Genomic DNA, 25612 nt, shown 5'->3' with positions numbered 1-25612 from the left:
TAGACGGCTAACTCCATAAGACATCCGTAGAGAGGAAAGGGAAATACTGAATGGCTATGCAGCTGAGTTATAAGTCCTGGTGGTTTGGAGGTATTTTGGCATGGTGATTGTCACGGTTTGCTTATTTATTAGACAGCATCTTGCTATGTATCCTGTGTAGCTGCATGCCACAATGCCCAGCTATAGTTTGATTTTTAAGTAAACAAAATGGCAAAAAGCCTAGTGGTACCCACAGGTGAAGTGGGTACCATCACCTAGGGAACATGTTCGACACAGTGTCCAATTGCCTGTGATATTTAAACGAAGAAGATCTGGTGTGGGGTGTAGGAATTGCAACTACCATTGGCATCCTTACCCACATCTGCAGAAGCACTGTCTTCAAGGTTCTGAGCTCGCTACTGTAACCTGAGAGCATTAGACCTGACTGAAATGCATGCCTATGTTTAGTCCTCTTTGATTCCCACCTGCAGAATGGAAGCGAGGCAGGAATAAGGGACTGCGGCATTGCGGCACAGGAGGGGATGTGGGAACTCACCCTTTGAGGGTGTGAAGTGACCAGCGCGATGTAACGGGAGCTCTGTTACCTTGTGCTAGATACCCTCACACTGTGACCACATTGAAGCAGGCGGGGGCCTGCAACTGCTGCAGAGGCTCTACCAGCTTCACAAGGACTGCCCCAAAGTACAGAGAAACATCATGAGGATCATTGGAAACATGGCCTTGAACGAGCATCTTCACCCGGCCATAATCCGCTCAGGTAACAGCTTTGTGTGTACCGAGGATGCTGGGTCCAGCCCCTGTTCTCCTGACACCTCACTTCATGCTACATTAATTTTTCAATAGACCTAAACCTCTTAGGGTTTTCCTGGATCCTTTCTAGTATGTTGTTTGGGTAGCGACAGGGATTGCTGGGGTTGTCAGTCCATACTGAGGCGTCAGCATGGAGAGCCATCCTAGGTGAGCAGGCTTTGGCATGAAGATCGTTGAACTGTTGATGTGGTTTAGTTAACCAAGAGGCAGACAGTAAAGACCCACTGTAGAACTAATGCATTTCCTCTGCAGCCTGGGAGCTGCCCTGGAGGAGACGCACATTTGCCGGCTTCCTTTCTCACCCACTTTCTTCCTTCCCTCCCTCCTAGCAAGATGAACTCACAGATTTCTCTTCAAAGAGTTTTTAAGCTTTATAGTTTATTATTGTACTTAATAAACCAGTGCTAAATTATCTCATCTTTGGTTAGTGGGGTCCCAGAAAACTGATATACACATTCTACATACATATGGTGCGTGTGTGTGTGGGTGTGTGTGTGTGTACATACCTGTATTAGTTACTTTGCTGTTGCTGCCATAAAATACCATGACCAAGGCACCTTAAGGAATAAAATTTATATGACTTATGGTTCCAGGGGATGGGAGTCTGTCATGGCAGGGATTCAGGGCAGCAGGAGAAGGAAGCTGAGAGCTCACCCCTGAGCTGGAAGCAGGAAGCAGGGGGCGTGAACTAGATGTGGATCAAGACTGTTAACAACCAAAGCCCACGCCCAGTGTAGGCATTCTCCAGCAAGACCACACCCCCTAACCCCCACAAACAGTACCACCGGCTCTCAAACATACAAGTCTATGGGGCCATTCTCATTCAGACGACTCTAGCACATGCGTAAGCGTATATGCACATATACACATCCATACTGTCCGGGCTAGTGTTCTGTGTCAGCTTCGCACAAGCTCAAGTCACCAGAGAAGAAGTCGCAGCTGAGGAAAGGCCTCCATGAGATCCATAGTGCTCAGTGCGGGAGGGCCTAGTCCATGGTAGGTGGTGCCATCCCTGGGCTGTTGGTCCTGGGTTCTATAAGATGGTAGGGTGAGCAAGCCATGCTAAGCAAGCCAGTAAGCAGCTCCCCTCCATGGCCTCTGCATCAGCTCCTTCCTCTAGGTTCCAGAGTTCCCGTCCTGACTTCCTCCAGTGATGGGCTATGATCTGGAAGTGTAAACCAAATAAACCCTTTCTTCCCTAACTTGCTTTTTGGTCATGGTGTTTTGTTGCAGCAACAACGGTGACCCTAACTAGGACACGTATACATACATAGACATATATTCATACATAAATGAGATAGACACACATATACCTTTGTACACACACATATTAGAAACTATGAATTGACCCTTAAGATGTTATGATTGTTGCTCTTACTCCTAACCCTGCCTGGGACTAAAGGCATGCGTGAATATTTTGGCTGTATATAGGTCTGTGCACCACATGCATACCTGATGCTATGGAAGCCAGGACCTGGGACTGGAGTTACAGACAGTTGTGAGCTGCCTTGGGGGTGCTGGGAATTGAACCTGCTCCTCTGGAAGAGCGCCAGTGCTCTTAACCACTGATCTGTCTCCTCAACCCCAGACCAGTGGATTTTAATTTTAATAAAATCAAATCCAGAAATCAAAAAACTTTCTGAGAAGCGTGAAATGGCCCAAACATTCACCTTTTAGAACATCCGTGAGTTTTGACAACTCCTAGAAAGTATTTGTTTTTCCTTCCCCCTTCATAATTGTGTTCATTCCCTCTCTCTCCTCCCGCCTCCAGGCTGGCCTTGAACTCACTCTAGCTCCTGATAGGCTTGCCCTCCCCACTGAGTGAGGACTCGTAGCCATGTGGCACTGTTTTTTTAATAGCTTTCTAAGGTACAGATTTGAGCCTCGCTTGTTTGTTTGAGCTGTAACAAGATTTCTGATTTGTACATGTGAGAAGCGTGGGCCCTGGGGCAGACCCAGAGAACAGCTGCTAGCATGTGCTGCTGCTGATCTTTGTTGCAGATGTGCTGAGGATCCATGAGGCTGGGAGTAGTCCCATTAATAACAACGTATTATTCTCAAACACTGCCAGGATAGATGCCGAGTGTTCTCAGTTCCAGAAAATGGTATGTGTGCAATGCACACTGAACAGGCTTTAGGACGGTACAGTGGCTGGTGAGGTGACTCAGTAGGTAAGGGTTCCCGCTGCCAACCCTGATAATGTGAGTTCTGTCCCCAGAACTGACTCCACAAATTGTCCTGACCTCCAGATGCAGCCTGCTCTCACATGCATGCATACAAAGTACAAATCATGTTGCATGCCGCTGCTCTCACACACAATTGTTATTTGTAAAGTAAAATATAAAGTTTGCAATGGGGCTGGAGAGATGGCTCAGCCATTACAGGCTAAGGCTCATGACCAAAAAAAGACAAAAAAGAAATATAGTCAAGAGAAGAAGTAAAAAATTCCCAGAAGAAAATGAAAGTTGCTGTTTCTGTCAGACTGCCCCGGCCCTCCCTACGGCAGCTGCCGTAATTCTGCTCATTAACTGAAGTTTGGGCCATGTTCTGAGGGAAGATGTGCACCTGCTCCGTGGGTAGCCCAGCTGTGGGGTGGGAAGGGACACATGAGCGTGCCCTCATACAAGCCAGGTGCTGATTGGTGGCCCCAGGCCGGGAGAGCATCCGAGCTTTAGTAACTCCACAGCACAGCGCATAAGGGACAGGGACTTGACCCCAAGTCTCTGACCTCGAGGCCCGTATTCGGCTTTAAGTCGTATGTATGTATACACATGAAATACAAGTAGGTACTTGTACGTACTTACGATAGATACAGCAAAAACAGTTCAACCTGCCTGTTTTCAGAGCCCGCTTCCGCTCACTTGCCTCCTGAGGTCATGACCACTGATGAGCTCGGTGTCGTGTCTCTCCAGACCTTTGTGTTCCTGTGTCTGTGTGTGCACACATGTACTTCCATACATATGTATGAAATCATACTGTTATCCATACTTTCTTTTTAAAATAATTTTTAGAAATAATAGTATTTTTCCTTTCTGAGCTCTAGGTTTGATAAGGATTTTTATCAAATTCATTAAGAAATAGTTCCCTTATTTGTAGTCAGGGTTGTTGGTATGGTTGCTGTTCTTCATACCAACCTGCCGGTTTTGAGGGAGCCCTCCTCAGGGCAGATCCATCACGGCATTTCATCCTCTTTGGACCTCGCCTGTGGTAACTGCCTTGTGTGTTTCATTTTCTCTTAGGAAGAGGCCACTTGCACACTTCCCTACTTAAGCTCCCTCAGAGGGTCTGGTTGAGGTATCCCAGCTCTCTGCTGTGGGACTCAGAGGTTCTTAGTACACAATCAAGCTGGGGTGTTTCCACTTCCTCACCCAGATGGACACTTGAGACTGGCCTCCCTCTATCCTGTTGAACCTGAAGCCTCTCTCTACATTCTGAGACTGGTTTGCACCATTGCTCAGGATATCTCTTCTCTTCCTCAGGCTGGGTTTCTTTAATGGCAGAAGCTTTGAAATCCTTCCACATCATGGAGGCCTCCCATGCTGCCAGAACCCTGGCCAATCTAGACCGAGAAACCGTGCATGAGAAATACCAGGATGGGGTGTACGTGCTCCATCCCCAGTGCCGGACAAGGTGAGCATCATGTGGACTTAAATGATCTTTCTTTTAACTGGAAAGGGATTTTATTTCCAATTGAGATTGAAGGAAAGACTTCGAGAGAGATCCAAGGAAAGTCATAGCATGCATCTCTGTAGGCTAGCCATCCCTCTTCCATTCTCTGTCTCCAGCCTAGCTGTGTGCTCCGGACAAGGGAGGAGCTGTGCAAGGAAGGTTCACACAAAGCAGCCCCCCAGTCATTGCAGCCCAGACCTTCCCCAGGGCTAGATGAGGAAGAATGGGGAGCCCCAGGGACAGGACCCCTGAGGGGCCTTCTTGCTCACATGCCTCCTTCACCTGTGGCATTTTTAAAATCAGTTTGGGGATTAGGATATTTCTTTGAACCAAACTCCAAGTCTCTTCTCAGAGGAAACCAAAAATGGCAGTTGGTTCCTCCATCTCCACCAGCTCCCTCAGTCTGACTGCCGGGAGGTGCTGCAGAGGCAGGTGACAGCAGCCAGTGCAGGGCCCCCCCACTGCCCCACAACTGTCAGAGCCTGGCTCTCATGACCATAGTTTGGGGGGCTTGCCCCACAACACCCCTTTCTGGGGGAGCTGCATTCCACTCTTCATATGGGAGTGAGGTCGGATGAGAGGCCGGATGAGAAGCAAGGGCCCCAAGAACAGGGCCAGTGTGTTGTGTTGGAGGAGCCAGGATGAGCAAGAACCCACATCACGGGAGACTCAAGGCCACTGAAGGTAGCTGTCTAGCCATCACTGGGATCCAGGGTCCCCTTACAGAAGATCCTTGAAAAAAAAAAAGCCTCTGCAAAGAGAAAAATGGATTTCTTGGTTCACTCTGACTGGCAGATAAACAGTTGTGATGACTGCTGCAGTACCAGCTCTAACTCCAAAAGGAAGAGTTAAGTGTGGGTGATGGTGGCTCAGGCTTCGTGTTGCCTGGGATAACATGTCCCACGTCACCTTCTTATGGCCCCAAAACAAGAGCAGAGTCACAAGTGCATACATACCAAATATTCTGGTGGGAGCATCAGGTGGGTGGGGGATAGAAAAGCAGGGAAAACTCCAGAACGAGTTCACCATTACCTGGTGACATTTTAGCTTTTGATTGGTGGGAGCATTAGGGCCTATTTGGAGGCCTTCAAATCAAATCAAATCATTAGGTTTTTTTTCCTCACACTTTAAAAACATTCTTTTTGTAAAAACAACAACAACAAAACCAAAGACAAAAAACAAACAAACAAATGCATTTTTTTAAAAAAAGTATCCACGAAAGACGGAAAAAGGAAAGTGAAGATGAGCCCCCAGTGGTGTAAGGGGGGAGTTTGGTTCTTGTTTAGGGTTCATAAGTGGAAGGAGAAAGCCGGGCAAAGAAAACAGTGAGGTCCTCAGGTTGAAAGGTCAGTTTGGTTGCAGAGGAACTGAAGCTGTGCCTCTCAGCTGCCTTGCTCCTTGTCACGGGAAGTTTATTCTTGTAACTGGGAGGTTAGGTTTTAGTTGTGTGTCCGTCAGGATGTTACTAGCCTGTAACTAAGGAAGTGTGGCCACACACCTATGCTCTCTAACCTTCGCCTGCTGCACACCTTGGGTCTCACTGTCATTTGCCAGGGTGGATAAACTCTTTAGGACAGAATCTTATTTTAGCATACAGATTCTCACGTCAAAGAATTACCTTTGCTTTCAGCCTTATTTTAACCAAAAACTAATTTAACATTTTATCCTTATTTCTCATACTTGATGGTTCCTTTCTGCCTTATTTTTCTTAAAAAAACAAAAAACAAAAAACAAAAACTTTTGAGGTTAGAAAACCATTTTCTTGACATGTAAATTAGTTAATTAGCGAACACTCAAAGTCCAGGTGCCAGAGGTACTGCCTTTGCTGAAAAGCACATCCTTCCTTTTGGATCCACAAGGTGACCAGAAGGCTACAGTCTGGCATCTCTGCCTTCACTGTGTTTCCTTCCTCTGGGCCAGACTCCTGCCCTCCTAGGCCTGTTAATGCTCATTGGGGAGTCTACCCAAATGACCTCATCCCCTTCCATGCGTGAAGGCACTGTGTGTGTGTGCCCGTGTGCTAGTGTCCTAAGCTTCCAGTCACCTTGCACTCCGAGGACAGCAACCTGGGGGCCACCTAGATGAGAATGGTCATCCCTGAGGGTGGGGCTGTACTGTGGAGTCTGAGTTACCACCTTCTGAACTGGTGTCTCCTCCAGTAACGAGAACTTAGACCGCCTGCCTTGTAGACGTCAAACTCAGTCAGTGATCAGGACCACACCTTGGCCAAGATGCTTTAGTTTGTCAACTTCTTGTCTCTTGGTCCCAGATTTTCTTTAACGCTCATGTCAGTACACAACTGATGGGCTTTGGGGTACAGGAGTCCTTCACTAGTCCTTCCCAGTGCTGCAGATGGAATGTTGGTGTCACATGAGGAACAGTGGCTGCACCTGGCTTGGTGGTGCTCCTGGAGCTCAGGCTTTTGTGCCGAAATCCCCATTCCATGATAAAGGTTTGGAGCTAATCTGGGGACACCACTTACTTGAGCTAATTTGAACTGAATGCATCATGTATGTATGCCATGTATCTAAATAGTACACCGAAGTGTCTACATTGGTAAATCAAGATGATACAGCCTTTATGTTAAAACTTATAAAGTAAATTTACTAGTTTAAAAAGAGGCGAGAATCTAAGTTTTCAACAAAATGAATTAGAATCACTCTTGGTTAAACTCTGAAATCTTTTTTTTTTTTTTTGGTATTTCGAGACAGGGTTTCTCTGTGGTTTTGGAGCCTGTCCTGGAACTAGCTCTTGTAGACCAGGCTGGTCTCGAACTTACAGAGATCCGCCTACCTCTACCTCCCAAGTGCTGGGATTAAAGGTGTGTGCCACCACCGCCCGGCTAAACTCTGAAATCTTATTCTTGCCATTTTCTTAAGCAATGTTACCTAGATTTAAAGTATATCTTTTATATTTTTCTTAGTTTCATTTCAGTTTAATAATGAAATTCTTACATATTTATACTGTAGGGAGAATGAACTTGAGATAGCAGCCTTCCTGGGCTCAGAGAGAGAGAGAGAGTAGGAAAACATCACAAATCCCTAAAACCTGGATAGCTAGACTAAAAGACAAAAACCTCCTTATTGTTGTCTCGAAGAATAAGAACTGTATTGGCTGGTTTTGTGTGTCAGCTTGACAAGCTAGAGGCATGAGAGAAGGAGCCTCAATTGAGAAAATGCTTCCATAAGATCTAGCTATAAGACATTTTCTTAATCAGTGATCGGTAGAGGAGGAACCAGCCCATTGTGGGTGGTGCCATCTCTGTGAAGTTGGTCCTGAGTTATATAAGAAAGCAGGCTGAACAAGCCATAAGGAGTTAGTAGGCTAAGCAAGCCATAAGGAACAAGCCAGTAAGCAGTACTCTCCATGGCCTCTGCATCAGCTCCTGCCTCCAGCTTCCCACACCCTGCTTGAAATTTCTGTCCTGACTTTCTTCAGTGATGGGCTATGATCTGGACGTATAAACTGAATAAACCCTTCCCTCTATTTGTTGTGTTTCATTGCAGCAATAGAAATCCCAAGACAGGAACCAACCAACAAAAATCATGCACAGCAATTACCTGAAATTAGCAGTTATTACGAACACAGAACACACACCACAATTACAGTAAACCAGAACACACCCAGTATAAACCACACAGAAAATGTCCCCATGTCTGTGAGATGTAAGAGGAGCCTGAGGAAAGACACAGTGGTCGAGAGGTGATGTTACACAGACTGTGTGAACATCTGGCTGTTGAGGAGCTCTCAGCAGGGAGGGAGGAGACTCCCTTGCTCATGGAAATATCAAGTCTGAACACCCTGTTCTTTCGTGGGTCAGTGAAGCAATCAGTAATTCTGAAAAATCCTGGAGGGCCCTGAAAGCTGGAATCCAGGAAGGGCAGGCACTGTCTGGACCCTTCTCTCTTTAGTTCACCTCATCTTCTGTTCCTCTTGCGGGTCACTAGGGTGAGGAATTATAAAGGGGAGGATGCATGGTCAGAGGAGGGGAAGAAGCTGGAGTCTTCAGGGCTCATCTAGGATTTTAATACGGTCTCCAAAATTTTCCTATTTTTAACATCTTTTAGAAAAATTGGTAGTTTTCAAAACTCTCATAGGTTTATTCTAAATTAGCAGTTTTATTACTTATGATTTTTACTTCTGCCTAGGACTTTTAGTGTACACACACACACACACGAACTTTGGAATGTCAAATGGTTCCCATGTTTTTTCTTTTTCTTTTTGAAACAGGGTTTCCCTGTAGTTTTAGAGCCTGTCCTGGAACTAGCTCTTGTAGACCAGGCTGGCCTTGAACTCACAGAGATCCACCTGCTTCTGCCTTCCGAGTGCTGGGATTAAAGGCATGGACCTCCACCACTGGTTCCCATGTTTTTAAATTAATGAATTACTAAACATTAAGCCAGCCTTAGTACAAAATGATAGTTTTCTATAGACATTTTCTCTTTCCTTGCATTTCTGTTCCCCATTTTAGTCTTTTTCCCTCTTCCCTAACATGGTAACCTCCTATGCTAGCTGGTGGGATCTGAGTGTGGATGAGATTTACAGGCTGTCTTCCCATCCTGACTCAGTGCTATGACAGTGTGAGGGAGGTCAAGGTACTGGGTGAGCCACCCTCATGTGTGTCTTTCTGGCTGAGTCAGCAAGTTTCCTTCTGACCCTGGAATGAGATGTGCTGTTTCAGGTTTCCTCATGAGGCCACTGCATGTCTACAGAGGTCCTTGACATTTCTCATGTGCAATGGCTGCCATTATATTAGCATATCTTGTCTAATTTCTTAAATGCCTTAGTTGGTTTGTGAAATGCTTTCATAGATTCATTTGGAGGGTAGCCTCATGGTGGCATCACTCACATGGGGAGGGTTGCCTCGAGTGGCATCATTCACATGTAAAGGGTAGCCTCATGGTGGCATCGCTCACATGTAAAGGGTAGCCTCATGGTGGCATCGCTCACATGTGGAGGGTAGCCTCATGGTGGCATCGCTCACATGTGGAGGGTAGCCTCATGGTGGCATCGCTCACATGTGGATCACAGTTCACTATAGTTGCTCTGTTGGTCTGCCAGGCTAAATGCCTCTTTCCACTGAAGGAGCAATGAGTGCTGTCTTTGTCACATCCCAGGATTCCTCAGCAGCCCATGCTGATAGCGTTTGCCCTGATTCAGTCTCCTCTGTGTCACTCAGCCTGCCTAAGCCCTCCAGGGAGTACCGCGGAGCTTGTCACAGTAGTAATGCATTTACTCTGCTTCTTTTTAAAACTCTCTTCCCTCTTAGTCAGCCCATTAAAGCCGATGTCCTTTTTATTCATGGCCTGATGGGAGCAGCATTTAAAACCTGGCGCCAGCAGGACAGTGAACGGGTTCTACTGGAAAATTCTTTGGTGGATGAGGACAGGTACACCATGTGCTGGCCCAAGGTAAGGAGCCATGGCGGTGACTGTCACCCATGCTCTAGCACCGGCACTGCCGACACTGCACTGTGCCTTAGTCTCCTTGTCTTGTGCCACTGGGATTTCTCCTGCGCTGCTCTTCTTTCCCTTGGAGACACCTGTAGGATATGACATCAGCAGCTGGGCTTATGACCTTGCATTGTGTACTTTCTGTTTAGGGTATATTCTGTGACTCTCGAATAATACTCCATGAGTGATAAAGTAGGATAAGAGTGCAATAATTCACTTTGCTTCATAATTTAAAAGATAATACAGCCATAATTTACTTGTACTAGCCAGCTTTATGACCTTAATAATTATAAAGGTAGAAAGATTTGGATAACGTAATCTCCTTTGCAATTCTTTGATTTCTTTTTCCTACGAAGAGCCACAGCTGCAGAATGAGTTCATGGGGTGAAATTGTTCAAAGTCCGTGCAGAAGAATGCTGTGTATGAGTGGTTTCCAGGGCTTTGCTCCCACCCACTTCCTCAGGAAGACTAGCATGCTCGTCTCTCCATTGGTGAAGTCTGGGGATGTTAGCCTCCAGCTCCCAAAGACAAACACAGTTAGCATTAGTTTCCAATTCTCAGGTCTCAGTGTATTACAACAGAAAATACAGTCTGTTCTGAGACAGTAGTTTTCTACTAACTGCTAAAAGCTTCCAGAACAAGTCTTGATTTTGGCAAATTAACAATGTTCTCATACCTTCACGTGCCTTTGTTATAAATATTGATGGCATTTTATGACTCACCAGCATCTCCGAGCTTGCCCCTCCGCCTCCAGTGTATCCCAGTGTCCTCTGTACTGTGTGTTGCAGGAGGCCTTGGGTTGCACAGAGCAATTACTAGGAAGTAAGCGGATGGGGAAATGCATGCGTATGCTCATGAACCTTTTGTTTTACCTAGACTTGGCTAGCAAAAGACTGTCCCGCGCTTCGCATTATATCCGTGGAGTATGACACCAGCCTCAGTGACTGGAGAGCACGGTGCCCCATGGAGAGGTAACATCAGAGGGTATACTAGATGGTCAGATGGGAGGGCCCAGGCCACAGCGGGTCCTCTGCCATCACAGGCAGGTTTATCTTTCCAACGTTGGGAATTGAGCACAGGTGTTTGCATGTTGGCAGACACTACCATTGTTGTCTTCCTTCCAGGCATTCGCTTGCAATAAGTAATAAGTAGAAAGATGAGACACTGCATCGTGTTGAGATCCTGACCTGGCTCACATAACTATAGTGGTATAGGACCCCAACTCTCTGTCACAGTCTTCACTTCTGCTGAGTAAAACTGATAGTTCTTGTGTCCTCACGACTGTCCTGGCTGAGGGCAGCTCAAGGAGAAAGATGCCACGTAGTTTTGGCCTGTGTTCCTTCTGTGTCCTAAGGAACAGCGAGTACCTTCCTGGGGTCCAGGACCCAGATAGCCGAGTCCCAGCCCAGGTCACTGTGTAGGCAAGTCATCCAGGGTCTGTGCCGCTTTCTCTCAGAGAGCAGAGCTAGTTGGTGACACAGCATGGTGTTTAATGAGTGGATCCTACATGGGTGCCAACAGAGGGGCCCCCAGCCCACCTTTGTCTCCCAGAGGAGCACTGGGGAACCTTTGTTCTCAAACAAGAGGTGTTAGAGTTGAAGAGAATGAAACCAGCAGGCGCAAAGCTTGAAGTCAAGTTCCCTTTTGGTCTGAAATCACTCACTCCGAAGTCTGATGATCATTTTCTAGTGTTTAGTGCATAAATCCAGCGGTTGATGTCCATGGCATAAACAAAGTAGGAATGGACTCAGTCAAGTCTGGGACATTTTAGTGTCAGGCCATGGATGAAAAGGGATTTTTGTCTCCCATACTAAAGTATTTAGAGCAGCTGGAATGAGACCCATGTTCAACCTGTAAAAATTGCCAGCTCCATTTGATATTCAAATAATGTGTGCTTAGTGTATGAGTGGCCTGTTGTGGGCTTAGATAGTCCTAACTATTATTAATAATTTTCAGATAGAGAATAAAATTGGCATAGCCTGCACTCCAGAGTGTCAGCCAGTAGCACTGAACAAGCAAACGTTCTTGTCTTAGAAAGTTAGGTTGCAAGATTTGGAGGATGGTGCCTCCCGTCATGCTTGCTGTTTTCGTTTTGTTCAGAAAGTCCATTGCATTCAGAAGCAACGAACTTCTTAGCAAGCTCAGAGCTGCTGGTGTTGGGGATAGGCCAATGATTTGGATATCACATAGCATGGGAGGTAAGGATGGTTTCATCTTCATAGAGTGACCATCATGAGGTGGTTGTCAAGGTTGCGGCCAACTCAAAGTTCCATATCTGTCTGTTACTTAACTAGTCTCCCACCCCAAGTTAATGTTTTAGCTAAATGTTTTAAAGTTACTACTGTCCTTCCATGCTATTTGTTTTTCTAGAAGGGGACATCCCTTCTAGAGGGCATGGACATCCCATGGGAGGGCATGGATTGATAACTTGGTGGTTTCATTTGGTCATTATGAGAAAGCGTCTTTACTGTGGGCTGTTGACCAGTTAGACTCAGTTAAGCTAGCATTCCCCGGAGCTTGGGGGCTTCCCTTTCTTCCCATCCATGCCTTTTCCACATTGTCAGCTCTGCTGTTGCCTGGCTGCTGGGTCGTGGCCTTAGTTTCCCTGTGCCTGGCTGCTGTGCGTGGGGACCTGCCCTTTAGCTGCATGCCTTACTGCTGCCGTCCCGCAAACCAGCACTCAGCTTTCCCCATGGCCTTGCCTACCTAGGCTAACAAATTGATTGTGACTTAGCAAAAAGCCATGGCTGAGGCTCAGCCTGAGAAAGGTGCATGTAACCCTTCTGCTTCTCAAAATGTCCAGTCACCGTCCCTGGTGTCTTTTATTCCCTGGTCAGGGGACTTGGTTAGGCTTCATGGGTGCCTGTCCCATAGCAGCTGCTTTTCCTTGGCAGGACCTGTGACTTTGCACTGCAGCTCTCCCGGGGCGGGCTTGAGTGGGTGGGGCTTGAGAGGGCGGGCTTGAGTGGCCAGGCACCTGGCACCTCCACGGAGGCAGTGGAGTCTGTGAGAGAAGGGTCTGCACCACAAAGCGGTCTGCGGGCTGTTTGTAGACTCATATTCATAATTCTATATAGTATCATTATTATAAAGGCTTTTTTGTATAAAGGAAATTATTGGAATTTTAGCACATCTCTGTCTTGTTCTGTTGGAACAGAAGGAAGGAAACCACTTACACTCTCTTTCTTTACCGTGGCTAGGTCTTCTTGTCAAAAAGATGTTGTTGGAAGCCTCTAAGAAGCCAGAACTGAGCGCTGTCATAAACAATACCAGAGGAATGATTTTTTACAGTGTCCCTCACCACGGATCACATTTGGCCGAATACTCGGTTAATATCCGATATCTTCTCTTTCCTTCTTTGGAAGTGAAAGAGCTCAGCAAGGGTAAATCAAGCTCTCTGTTGTGAAGGGGATTGCGCTTGTAGAACATCAAGATATGGAAAGGGGAAAACAGTCAGTTTCTTCTTTAAATATACTCCCTTGGTTTGAAATTCGCATACAGCTTTTAGCTTGGGTTTGTTTTCCTTTGATAGCTCTTTTTTGTTTTGACTGACTATCTACTCAATCATAACCATAATTTTTTGTGTTATCTCAAGTATTCAAACTTAGACAAATTATGGTTTTTCTTCCAAGCTAGTAAACTGCCTTTTTCCATGAGTTTGGAAAATCATCAGCTGTGCAAACATGCACAAACTCTGGAGACACTGTTGTGAGCAGTGTGTACTTATCATCAACACCGATTCTAGCCTGACATGATTTGTCCTAGAGAACGTTGTGTGCACGGAAGAATGTGCGCTCTGCCGCTCTGGACAGAAAGTCCTAAGAATCCACGTTAGGCCCAGTCACTGGGTGTTGTTTTTCAGCGTCTTCTCAGGATGACCCTAGTGTAGTGGAAAGTGGGGTCTGGATGCCTCCAACTGTTACTGTGTTGATCTGTCTCTGCACTTACGTCTAATATGTGTTTTACACGATTGGGTGGTTCCATGTTGGATGCATACATATACAATCATTACATGTTTTTGCTGAACTGATCTTCCTATCTTAAATGATCCAGTTAACTAAAAATCTCTCAGATGCCCAGCAGTTTGGGTTTTTGGTTTAATTCCACATATAGCCAAGTTGACAACCAAGAATAGCCATGCCCTCAGGCTTGTGCAGCAAACACTCTCCTGCCTGAGTTTGCCGTGAGTCAGAATGTTAGCATCCTCTGAGTTAGAGATGAACGCCTTTTGTCCGGAGCTGAGTGACTGGGTTGTCACAGTCTCGCTCTGTGTGCTTTACAGATTCTCCTGCACTTCAGACCCTACAGGACGACTTCATGGAGTTTGCAAAAGACAAGAACTTCCAGGTGCTGAGTTTTGTGGAAACACAGCCAACGTTTATCGGCAGCATGATTAAGCTGCATATCGTGCCTGTGGAGTCAGCAGGTACTCACTCTGGAGGCGTGTGCCTGTTGGATGCCTAGTTGAGGGGACCCAGCATTTAGTAGATGCCAGTTTTTATATCCAGTGTCTTAGGGATATATAGGAGAACGTTTGATAAAAATCCAGAGTCTAAGTTCATTATGCTTTTAGCAACAGATTAAAATCCCTGTGCAAGCATACAGCCTTAACCTCTATAGACCAGATACCAGCTAGTTTGCAGGCTCTAAGGCACCAGCCGTAGTACCTGCATTAAGGAGGTAACCAAGCACTTCTCTAGGCTGGTATAAAAGGGGCATGTGTTCAGCAAATGAATAGCTGCACAGAAACCTTAAACCAATAATAAATGTAAAAGTTTTAGTACATCTAGGCTATAAAAGTTTGGAAATTTTGGTAATGGAAGGTGTACAGGGAATATTAAAGCAGGAAATAATTTAGAAGAACCTAGTGCTAAAAAGTATGAGCAGAGGGCAGATGGGAGTAACGCCTGCTGCTAGTGGAGACTCTACCTCTAAGCTCTCCTTAGAGCCTCCTGACTGACTGCATCTCTCAGCTTGAGGACCATCTCTTGGGACTCCTTTCTGAGGCTGGCTTAGGTCCTGTCCTGATAGCTCATGGCAATGGCAAGCTCTTAGGGACCGGGACAGCTTGTCTCAGCAATGACTCCTAGGGGGCACCAGGGACAGTGTGCTCACCTCAGTCAGGACGCTTGCGTAATGAGCTTTGTCCTCATCTCAGTATACTCCACAGGAAACAGAAAGTACCCCACTTCATCTCAGTATATTCCACAGGAAACAGGAAGTACCCCACTTCATCTCAGTATATTCCACAGGAAACAGGAAGTACCCCACTTCATCTCAGTATACTCCACAGGAAACAGGAAGTACCCTCACCTCATCTCAGTATACTCCACAGGAAACAGGAAGTACACTCACCTCATCTCAGTATACTCCACAGGAAACAGGAAGTACCCTCACCTCATCTCAGTATACTCCACAGGAAACAGGAAGTACCCCACCTCATCTCAGTATACTCCACAGGAAACAGGAAGTACCCCACTTCATCTCAGTATACTCCACAGGAAACAGGAAGTACCCCACTTCATCTCAGTATACTCCACAGGAAACAGGAAGTACCCCACCTCATCTCAGTGGACACCACAAGAAACAGGAAGTACCCCAAGGTCCTATCTTTAGACACTCTAGCAGAATCCTAGGCTGAGGCTTAGCAAAGCAGCTACATGAAGATTTCCAAGCATGGCTGCCAGATGTCTAAAGCAACCTTAGAAACCATAGCTTTGTCCCCGTAATTCTGATTGTCCTTTATTGCCCTTCTCCCTCCGCTCAGTGGTGACTCATTGGCATTTCTTGTTACCTGCATCCAGGTGGACTTGTCAGACTGCAATAGCAGATACCCTTTCTGGTCCCTCAAGAAATCAAATATTGAAGTACCAAATCCTGTTCATCCTCTCCTCTCCACATACACACACACACACACACACACACACACACGGAATGGTTTGGATCAGCCTGCAGGCCCAGGGTAGTCTCTGCAGGGCCAGTGCTCAGGCTCTGCTTGGAGCACATGTGGAAACTGGAGGAAAAATAGAAACTGAGACTTCACCCACTGGGCATGGAGTTGAGTTCGCTCAGGCTTTACTGACATTTGTGCTTTCTTCAGACTTAGGCATTGGGGATCTAATTCCTGTGGATGTCAACCACCTGAACATCTGTAAGCCGAAGACAAAGGATGCGTTTTTGTATCAGCGCACCCTACAGTTCATCCGTGAAACCTTAGCCAGAGACCTTGAAAAGTGACAGCGGCTATCTCCCGTCCTCGGTGTGAATACAGTACAGGAACCGTGGTACTGTCCTCTAGTTCATCCGCGAAACCTTAGCCAGAGACTCTTGAGAAGTGACAGCTGCTGTCTCCTGTCCTCGGTGTGAATACAGTACAGGAACCGTGGTACCCTCCTCTTCTTAGGCTCCGTGCGGTTCTCTGCAGTCACATGGCAGCCTAGTCTGCCAGTGTGCAGACAGCAGAAGGCAGCTTTTCACAGAGTGCTGGGGCAGAGCCGCTGTGACCAGAGCGCCTGTCCACCTAGACCATCCTAGATTATCCCAGTGCCCTGAAGGCCACTCAGCGTACCATGAACCTGCCATTTGGAGAGAGCAAGTTGGAACTTAGAGAGGCAGTGTTTGTCGTGTGTGCCATGGGCTGTAAGTTCTAGTGCCAGTTTTTTTTTTTTTTTTTTTGGTTTTTCGAGACAGGGTTTCTCTGTGGCTTTGGAGCCTGTCCTGGAACTAACTCTGTAGACCAGGCTGTTAACATTAATGTGTCAGCTACATATTTGGCACGCCCTCTGCACGCACACCAGTGTATGTCTGGTCTTGCACGCATCTGTTTTTCCTTGTTGCTGAGAACAGTCTTTTTTTTTCCCCCTAAAACTTGTTTCTAGGCTATTTTACCTAGTTCTGCAGCACTGTGCTCTGGATACAGCTAGAGTAAGGATCAGCATATGAAAAGGACTGTGTGAAGCTGTCAGGTACACTAACCGAGAGCTATCAGGACTCGACCCTCCGGCTACAAAAGGGACAGCTTCCCTTTGTGTTTCCTTTAGAGGTACTTCCGGCATGGGAAAGTAGGAAGTCATGCTCATGGACTTTTTTGTGTTTGAGTAATAGCATTATTGACATGAAATTCATTTATTTCTTTCCTCCTTTTTTTAAAAAATTTTTTTCGTTTGTGGTGCTAGGGTCACACCCAGACATTGTGCATGCTAGCCAAGTACTCTGCCAGTAAACCACGTCCTCAGCCTCCAGTTTCCCATCTCACTGATGTTTGGTTTATTCGGAGTTACCAGCGATCACCACTGTCCATTTTAGACTATTTTATCATCCTCAGAGAAGCTTACTGAGCAGCAGTTTCCTCCGTCCCAGCCCCCTGGTAAACACTAACATATTTTCCATCTTCATGAATTTGCCTAACTGTGCCTTCACCTTGTTGATCTTAGCATAATGAAAATCTTGCATTGGTCCTTTCCTGTTTCTGTTCCCTCGCTGCCATAAGGTGAGCAGTTTGGCTAATCCTACCAGTCTGCCATGTGGCCCTGTCTCACTCAGTGGGACCGGTGACCACTGACAGAAACTATGAGCCAAAGTAACTGTTTCTTCCCTAAGCTCTGCTGCCCAGGTGTTTGTCATAGCAGTGAAGGGGATACAGTTCTGCTCTAAAACCGATCTAAAAAGAGCTATCTGGTGTGTCACTAAATCACTGTTGCTGCTTTTCCTGTTTACATGATGGAAAGGCCATTATCACAAATGTGTAGATGAAGTTTATCATACGCAAGACCAAGGGGGAAAGAAATGCAGGCTGGGCTGTGGTGGCGCACGCCATTAATCCCAGCACTCGGGAGGCAGAAGCAGGTGAATCCTTGTGAGTTTGAGGCCAGCCTGGTCTACAAGAGCTAGTTCCAGGACAGCTAGGACTGTTATACAGGGAAACCCTGTCTCGAAAAACCAAAAAAAAAGAAAAAAAGAAAAAGAAATGCTATACATTCCATTGCTAGGGCAGGACAAAGCAAATCCAGTGCTGGCTGAAGATGCCCTTCTAAGGCAATATAACCTGAATAAAGAAGTGGTTGAAGGAAACAAATGAGTACAAGAACGTAATTAAAAAGCAGCAGCACAAATGAATACCCCACTAGCACAGGGATGGCTGAGTGTGGACAGAAGCGCAGGCTGCAGGACAGTTAACTGATACTAACTCGAAGCAAGCTATTCTCTGCAAGGCAGGCACTGGCAGCACCGGCATGGCCTCTGTGCCTTTAGTGACTAATGAAGGCACACAGAAAGAATGAAAATACTGTGTTCCGCCGGGCGGTGGTGGCACACGCCTTTAATCCCAGCACTCGGGAGGCAGAGGCAGGCGGATCTCTGTGAGTTCGAGGCCAGCCTGGTCTACAAGAGCTAGTTCCAGGACAGGAACCAAAGCTACAGAGAAACCCTGTCTCGAAAATAAAAAAAAAAAAAATGCTGTGCTCCAAATGGCATAGATCCCTGGAAAACAAGTAACCCCGCTACCAGTGTTAGCAACAGTAATAAGGAAGGGAGCAATTACATTCTCAGCTAAATTGCTCTTGAATGAATATCTGTGTAATGAACAGATGTGGTCAGGCTGCAGGAGCACAGTAGTGTTGATGAGGTCCACCGTTAGCTTCAGCTTGAGTTTACATTAGTTCATTATGTGTGGTACGATGGCTTGGAACATAGCCTGGTATTTTATCATACATGCACATAGATTTCTAGAATAATGGTAATTTATGGGTACATTGGGATAAGCCAACCCACAACTAAAAATATGTTGGTGAAATCATTAAATATATCCTGGGCTATATACATGATGGCATATGTTTTTAATACCAGCAGGGAGATCTGAGTTCACACCAATCTGATTTACATAGCAAGTTCCAGGCCAACCATGGCTATGTAGTGAGTCCTTGTCTCAAAACAAAATCCTGAACATGGCCACAAACTGTGAACTTTAAAAAGTATGTGTGCACCACTTGAGAGGTTGAGGCAGGAGGATAGCTAGTTCTGGGCCAGTCTGAGCTACAGAGTTTGATCCTATTTTAGAAAAACAAACCCAAACTCCCAACCTTCTCCAAAAACGGTGTCTAAGTCATCTTCTCTCTTCACACATGAATAAAATTAGATCTAAAATGCAAAAACAAAACAAAAACCTTTACTTGTAAATTCTTACTCATTTTCCTTGGGTCAAAGAAAAATAAAAAGCAAAATTACAATTGAGCAGTTAATAACAAGGAGAATAATTTGTGGTAAAATATCAAGGGTGAAGCCAGGCTTTGTAGGTTTGTAAGTTTATCTTTTTTTATACATGAGAAACTGAAGCAATGGAACACAGTGCTTCTTTAAAATTAGAAAAATTTAAATGCAGAAAAAGGAAACAGTTGAAAGAAATTAAAATGCAGAAAAAGCAATTGGGAGAAATTGTTTATAAAAGACTTTAAAATACACAACTTTTAAAACTCAGCAGTAAGGAAATGAAGCCCCTGGCCCGGGACACAGACAGACATGTCACCAGAGACATACTCAAAGGCGTATGAAGGCGATCATCACCATATGCCATCATCCAGAAAGGTACAGTACACACCAGAACAGTCGCAATCCCAGACAGTGCCAGGCATGGACACGGAGGCAGAGCCACAGGGACTTTGACTCGTGAGACAGGAATGTGAGATGATGCCCCTGCTCTGGAGCCATTCGCTCCCTTAGGAGACACAGTCTTAGCTTTGGTACTTAAGCAGGTGACTAGAAACTTGATGCCCACACAACACCCTGCACCCTGATATTTACGGCAGCTTCATCCACACATTGGCAATGCTTGGGAGCCACCAAGATCTCCTTCAGGTAGCAGAAACTCAGTGCTAAAAAGAAATGTGCTGTCAGCCCAGCGAAACAACAGGAAGAGCCCTTACACTCCCTCGCTGGGTTAGAAGAAGCCACATACTGTATGACTGCTAATCCGACATTCTGCAAAGAGCAGCAACAGAGATAAGGGTGGGTTCCTAGGAACTGGGGTTGGGAGGTGCATAGGAGCAAGGTCCAAGTCACCATACATACCTTAGAATGCAGCACAGAGTGAAGCCTCACGTGGAGCCAGGGCCATCAGAGGTAATGGCATCAGGTGTAGGTTTATTGGCTGCAGCCGTCATGGTGCAGGGTATCAGTGGCAATACCTGTGGGGGCGGGTGGTACATGGGAACCCGCATTTCATGACGTCTATTCTCCACTGACCCTGTGTTGGTGTCACTCCTTGTACCTGTGGGGGCGGGTGGTACATGGGAAGCTGCATTCCCTGACGTCAGTTCTCCACTGACCCTCTGCTGGCATCACTCCTTGTACCTGTGGGGGCGGGTGGTACATGGAAACCCACACTCCCTGACGTCAGTTCTCCACTGACCCTCTGCTGGCATCACTCCTTGTACCTGTGGGGGCGGGTGGTACATGGGAACTCGCATTTCATGACGTCTATTCTCCACTGACCCTGTGTTGGTGTCACTCCTTGTACCTGTGGGGGCGGGTGGTACATGGGAACCCACACTCCCTGACATCAGTTCTCCGCTGACCCTCTGCTGGCGTCACTCCGCGTCACTCCTTGTATGACTTGTGCCGCTGAGCTCAGCCCAGGCAACAGCTGGCACTGTAGTGTTTGAGTCCAGCTCCTACCACTTAGAAAGGTTCCTCTGTCTGCTGGTCCCATCCTGGGCCAGGTCCAAGTCACACAGACAAAGGGAATTCTTACAGGTTTTTACTATTTTGAGATGACCAGAATATTCTGACTCCTAAGAAACATAACATTAACAACTAAATTTTTTTTTTATTTTTATGTATACAATATTCTGTCTGTGTGTATGTCTGCAGGCCAGAAGAGGGCACCAGACCTCATTACAGATGGGTGTGAGCCACCATGTGGTTGCCGGGAATTGAACTCAGGACCTTTGGAAGAGCAGGCAATGCTCTTAACCACTGAGCCATCTCTCCAGCCCCCTAGCAACTGAATTTTGACTAATTAGAAGAAACATGGGCAGAATTTTTTTTCTTTTGAGATGATGTCCCTGTGTAACGGTTCCGCTGTCCTGGAACTCACTCTGCAGACCAGGCTGGCCTCAAACTCACAGAGGTCAGTCTACATCTGCCTCTCAAGTGCTGGGATTAAAGGCGTGTTCCACCACCGACATGGGGAGAATTTGAAGAGTACAGACTCCCATCTGTTTCCGTGAAGAAATGTATGTGAACCGCACTCGCGGTTCACCTGCTCCTTAGTCTGCCTTGAGAAGACGGTCTAGGCTTTCCAAGTCTCACACCGTGGAGCCTAATTTCAGGGTCATTTCTGTCAGTGGTCCCCGAGAGCAGCTTTCACACGATAAATCTACAGCTCATTTACATTTAGTTTCAGTGTGTGTGCGCGTGTGCACAAGCACACACACCCATAGGTCAAAGGACAACTCTGAGGAGTTAGTTCCCTCCTTCCACTCATGAGTCTTGGAGATCAAACTCAGATCTCAGGCTTGGCAGCAAGCACCTCTGGCTCCTGCGCCACCTCTTGGACTATCAAGCCATAAATTTTTAACCTTATTATTGTCCTGGTTTTTCTTACTGAGTTCGATTGTTGAAAAACAAAACATCACACAGTAAGAACTAGCAATTACAGCCAGGTGTGGGGGCACACGCCTTTTTAGCACTTGGGAAGGAGAGGCAGGCAGGTCTCTGTGAGTTTGAGGCCAGCCTGATCTACAGATGGAGTCCCAGGACAGCCAGGACTACATAGAGAAACTCTGTCTCAAAAAAAAAAAAAAGAGCCAGCAATTGCATTTGATGTAGAGGAAGGCCGGCCAAAGAAGAGTCCAGGGTTCTCTTCACATCCAAAAAGAATTCCAATTTTAAAAAGACAGACATGTTTAATAATGTATCCAACATCAGGGCAAATTACCAACACAGTGCAGATTTTATTAATCGCTAGTCTGGGTATATAGTCTCTCACGGTTTTCCTTCCCACTGAAATGACCATCGCAAAGCCAAAACTTTAACACATGACTTCCCTTACACATATCTCAAACTTCAGCAACTTTAAATCTCTGTAGAAATTTCTTGAGATTTCCTAATTTCAGTCACTTTTTTTTATGTGTAGGAAGTCTAAAAGGAGATTCTACTAGGGTCAGAAAGACCATGTGAGACTGTCGACGTCACCCCCGCGGTGGACTGCAGCATGTTTCAGAGCAACAGCAATGTGCAATTACAGCACTGACGACCAAAATCCCGACACAGATTGACACAGAATGACATCTGGGTGGCGGCTGCTTGCTGCTGAATTTACGCAACCACGCTGCTTAAGACATTTTCCAGTTAGTAATAAGCACTGTTTCTAAACCAAGGCCATCCCAACTGTCCTTTTCCCTACTCGAGAATGGGTCTCACTATGTAGCTCTGGCTGTCCTGGAACTCACAGATCCCCTTGCCTCTGCCTGCTGAGTGCTGGGATTACAGGCTTGAAGCACCACACCCAGCTTGTTCAATTTTCAGTGCTGCACTCTTCCTTGTGGACCACAGTCCTGGGCATGGGCTCCTCCTTTCAGTGGCTGCTTCTCTGATGAGCACTTGCCTCGTGGGCTCCTGGCTTCTGCGTCAGCCCATTGCTATGTAGAACAAAGAAGAAAACTACTGGAGTTGTCCCTGGACTTCCCTACCGCCTTTCTGACTGGGGTTACATGTATCTGCCATCCAGTTCACCTCTTCTGTGGTGGGAAAAAGGGATATGCAGGAAGAGGGCATCTAAATTTAAAAAACAAAAACATAAAAGAATCTTCCATCATGATTGCACGTGTGGGAAGAAACATCTTGGCCCATTCTTTAACATCTCCGGCAGCCTACCTGTCTCCTGATGCTTTCTATACGGTTTTTATTTGTAGAACACACACAAGGTGAACCACACAATCCTTTAAAGAACACTTGGGCACCACAGAAAGTACTCTGACCATCTATACACATCTTTAATTTTTTCCTTTATTTCTGTTTATTAGTGTTTTGCCTGCATGTATGTCTGAGCATACAGTGCTTTAAGAGGCCAGAAAAGAACATTGGATCTCGTGGGATTGGAGTTACAGATGACTGTGAGTCAAACCTAGGTCTTCTAGAAGAGCAGCCAGTGCTCTTAACCGTGAGCCATCTCTTCAGTGCCCCCACCATCTTTTGGAACTGCCAAATATGCATATTCCCTACTTAATCTCCTTTTGTTCCGATCAGTTTTCAGATGAATGTAGATGCATGGAGTTTTGTTCTTCATTGCCAGGTTCAAATAATTTACAAACTACCTTGAACGTGACAGTGAAAATCATTTCTGAAATCCCAGCAGTCTGGTGGGTAACAAAGAGTGAGTGTTATGTCCCAGGCATCATGGCCACGGCTATCCCAACCAGTAGCATTCCCTGCCGGACTGCCCAAAAGCGGCAACACAGACCACTGCTGTGTGGGTCTATGGTGTCAGTTACAGAAGTTGGCATAGTAAGATTTTCTAATGAATTTCTTTCTGAAAAAGGATCTTGCTGTTTCCCAGGCTGGTCTTGACCTTGTTGACCTTCCTATCTCTCTCTCAGCCTTCTTCAGCTAATGAACTTGGGGGGCATGGAAGTGAGATATCTGCTTCAAACAGGTTCTAGGCCTCACAGTATTTTTAAAATATAAGACAGCATCATGGTGTCTTTGTCAGTTCTTGAGAAGTATTAGAAATGTATGAAATTAGGGGGGCAACAAGCAGACTCAACAGCCGTGCAGCTACCAGGTCCGCATTCCATGCCCTGGAGGTGCTTCCTTGAAGACATCATATACTACACCATGGTCAGTCATCGTGGGCCAATGTGAGTTTTCACATCGTGTGCCTTTATAGGACATGGACAAACTGGAGGTGGTTTCATCCAGGGGATGAATATAAATTGGTTCAAGCAGCACACCACAGCTCAAGACCATGGCCATATACAGGGCGTGCAAGAGGCAGCTGGTCCATGTTTGAGTGGAGCGGAAGCTCATGGTGCACACATCACAAGCCACAGTCCTCCCACAGGACTTAGAATCAATGCATGTGGGTAGTTACCTGAGTGTCTGCGGGAGATCCGTTCCAGCACACCCTGAGAGACCCAAATCCTTAGATGTCCTAGCCCCCAGTGGTAACAGAATTTGTACAGTTCGTGCACATCCTCTTGTGCATGTGCAGTCGTGTCCAGACAGCCCACTTGTGCTGTGGTGTTTAGGGAATAACACAACACACGCATGTTCAGTACAGACGAGGTCTTTCTGCTGAGCCGGAAGCAGCAGCACTTGCAGCTATGAAGGGCAACTTCATAAAAAAGTGGCTCACGGGAGTGCAAGGGCCAGGCATGCTGTTGACCTTTCCGCTGTTTTCAGCTGTGTTTCTTCCTTAACCTGATTTAAAGTGGGCCAGGACAGCTCCCAATGGTCCCATCTGCTTTTAATGTTATCCTTTATGAACCCATCACTCATCCCAAATCTATAAAACACAAACAAAACCAACAAGCAAATCCCATACACACAAGTTGAACAACCGTTTAAAAATCAGTGGGTGAGAACAGGCTGGGCAGCCAGATTTCTTTCCTTTAAAATCCACATGCCGAAGGCAACAGCACATTGCCCAGTCCCCTGAGAACAACCTTAAAATGCACAGGTCTTGAACGAAATATTTTGGTGGCTGCTGAATAATTGTACTGAATGGGAGACAGTTTCTATAAACTACACACGAGTGACAGATGCACAAAGGGCTTCGGTGCCACTTTAAGTGGATGTCCCTTTTGACCACGTCAAGTGATGCCCACATGGGGAAGGCGAACGTCTGGAACGAGAGTCTTTAAAGTCAGCAGGTTGTGTTCCTGCCCGTGGGTCAAACGCCTAATGTTGTCCTCTTGTCTTCGTTACTGGCAGTCACCCAGTGACTAAAATCTTTTTCCCCATGGTCTGGTGGGAGTCCCCTCTCAGCCACTGAGGCATTGACCTGTGCTGGGTCTGTGTGTGTCCTCTCCGAGTTCCTGGACCCCAAGTCTAAAGGGTCAGAGGTCTTGGACAGCCAGGTATTATCCAACAGCTTAGGGTGATGGAGCAGGCTCCAGAAGGGATCCGGATTGTTGCCATGGAATAAGACTGTCTTAGGCTCCACCACCCCCCTGGGCTCGTCAGTTTCGGGGCTTACAGCAGATGACATGCCAAGAAGACCCATTTGAGGACAGAGTGGGTAGGTGTCAGGCTGCGGTGGGGACGGAGAGCTGCTGGGGCTTGTGAGACCCTGGAGAAGTTGGCTGTTGCTCTGCAGGACCTGCAGGTGGAAGGCTGCAGGCGCAGACTTCTTCCTCCTCGGGGGCACCTTGGGAGCCAGAGACGGGGCCTCTGGAGGCGGGGACTCCATAGCACCTGTCATGGGAGGAACTTCATCGAGTGCTGTCTTGCCGCTGCTTGGCCTCCTCTCAACACCTCTCCCAGGCTGAAATGTTCTTGGTTTGGGAATAGGTGGGACTTGAGGGACTGTCCTCAGAGAAGGGGTCTCAAGGCTGATTTCCTGGGAAGCGACTGGAAAATGGACAGGCAGCTGTTGGAACTGTTCTTCTGGTGACATGGGCTGAGGAAAGGCAAGGTAAAATGTAAATAAGAAGCCGACACGTAAGGAGTGGGCACCCAGACAA

General features: G+C 46.5%; 2 protein-coding genes across 11 annotated transcripts in view; one reads left to right on the top strand and one right to left on the bottom strand.

Annotated features, from left to right (window-relative positions):
- Window positions 1-19145, top strand: part of Serac1 (serine active site containing 1) — a 38238-nt gene extending 19093 nt beyond the window's left edge. The window contains exons 9-16 of one of the 2 annotated variants that reach the window (XM_041680162.1): window positions 595-757; window positions 4290-4440; window positions 9749-9890; window positions 10809-10903; window positions 12033-12130; window positions 13133-13315; window positions 14215-14358; window positions 16033-19145. In XM_041680162.1, coding sequence (XP_041536096.1) covers window positions 595-757; window positions 4290-4440; window positions 9749-9890; window positions 10809-10903; window positions 12033-12130; window positions 13133-13315; window positions 14215-14358; window positions 16033-16169 — 1113 coding nt within the window. In that variant the 3' untranslated portion in view covers window positions 16170-19145. The remainder of the gene's footprint in view (window positions 1-594; window positions 758-4289; window positions 4441-9748; window positions 9891-10808; window positions 10904-12032; window positions 12131-13132; window positions 13316-14214; window positions 14359-16032) is intronic. The other variant, XM_041680161.1, reaches the window with a different exon arrangement.
- Synj2 (synaptojanin 2) overlaps window positions 18995-25612 on the bottom strand; it is a 104531-nt gene continuing 97913 nt past the window's right edge. For 5 of the 9 annotated variants that reach the window (XM_041680151.1, XM_041680153.1, XM_041680152.1 and 2 more), the window contains one exon: window positions 21861-25548. In XM_041680151.1, coding sequence (XP_041536085.1) covers window positions 24820-25548 — 729 coding nt within the window. In that variant the 3' untranslated portion in view covers window positions 21861-24819. Of the gene's footprint in view, window positions 19068-19239; window positions 20111-21860; window positions 25549-25612 lie in introns of those variants that run through there. The other 4 variants (XM_041680154.1, XM_041680160.1, XM_041680157.1 and 1 more) reach the window with 3 other exon arrangements.

Source organism: Microtus oregoni, unplaced genomic scaffold (assembly GCF_018167655.1).
Source record: "Microtus oregoni isolate MIOR12 unplaced genomic scaffold, Mior012 000033F_ref0000390, whole genome shotgun sequence".
In the NCBI taxonomy this organism is placed as follows: Eukaryota; Metazoa; Chordata; class Mammalia; order Rodentia; family Cricetidae; genus Microtus; species Microtus oregoni.
Note: the sequence above shows the minus strand (reverse complement) of the source record. Positions and strands in the feature narration are given on the sequence as shown.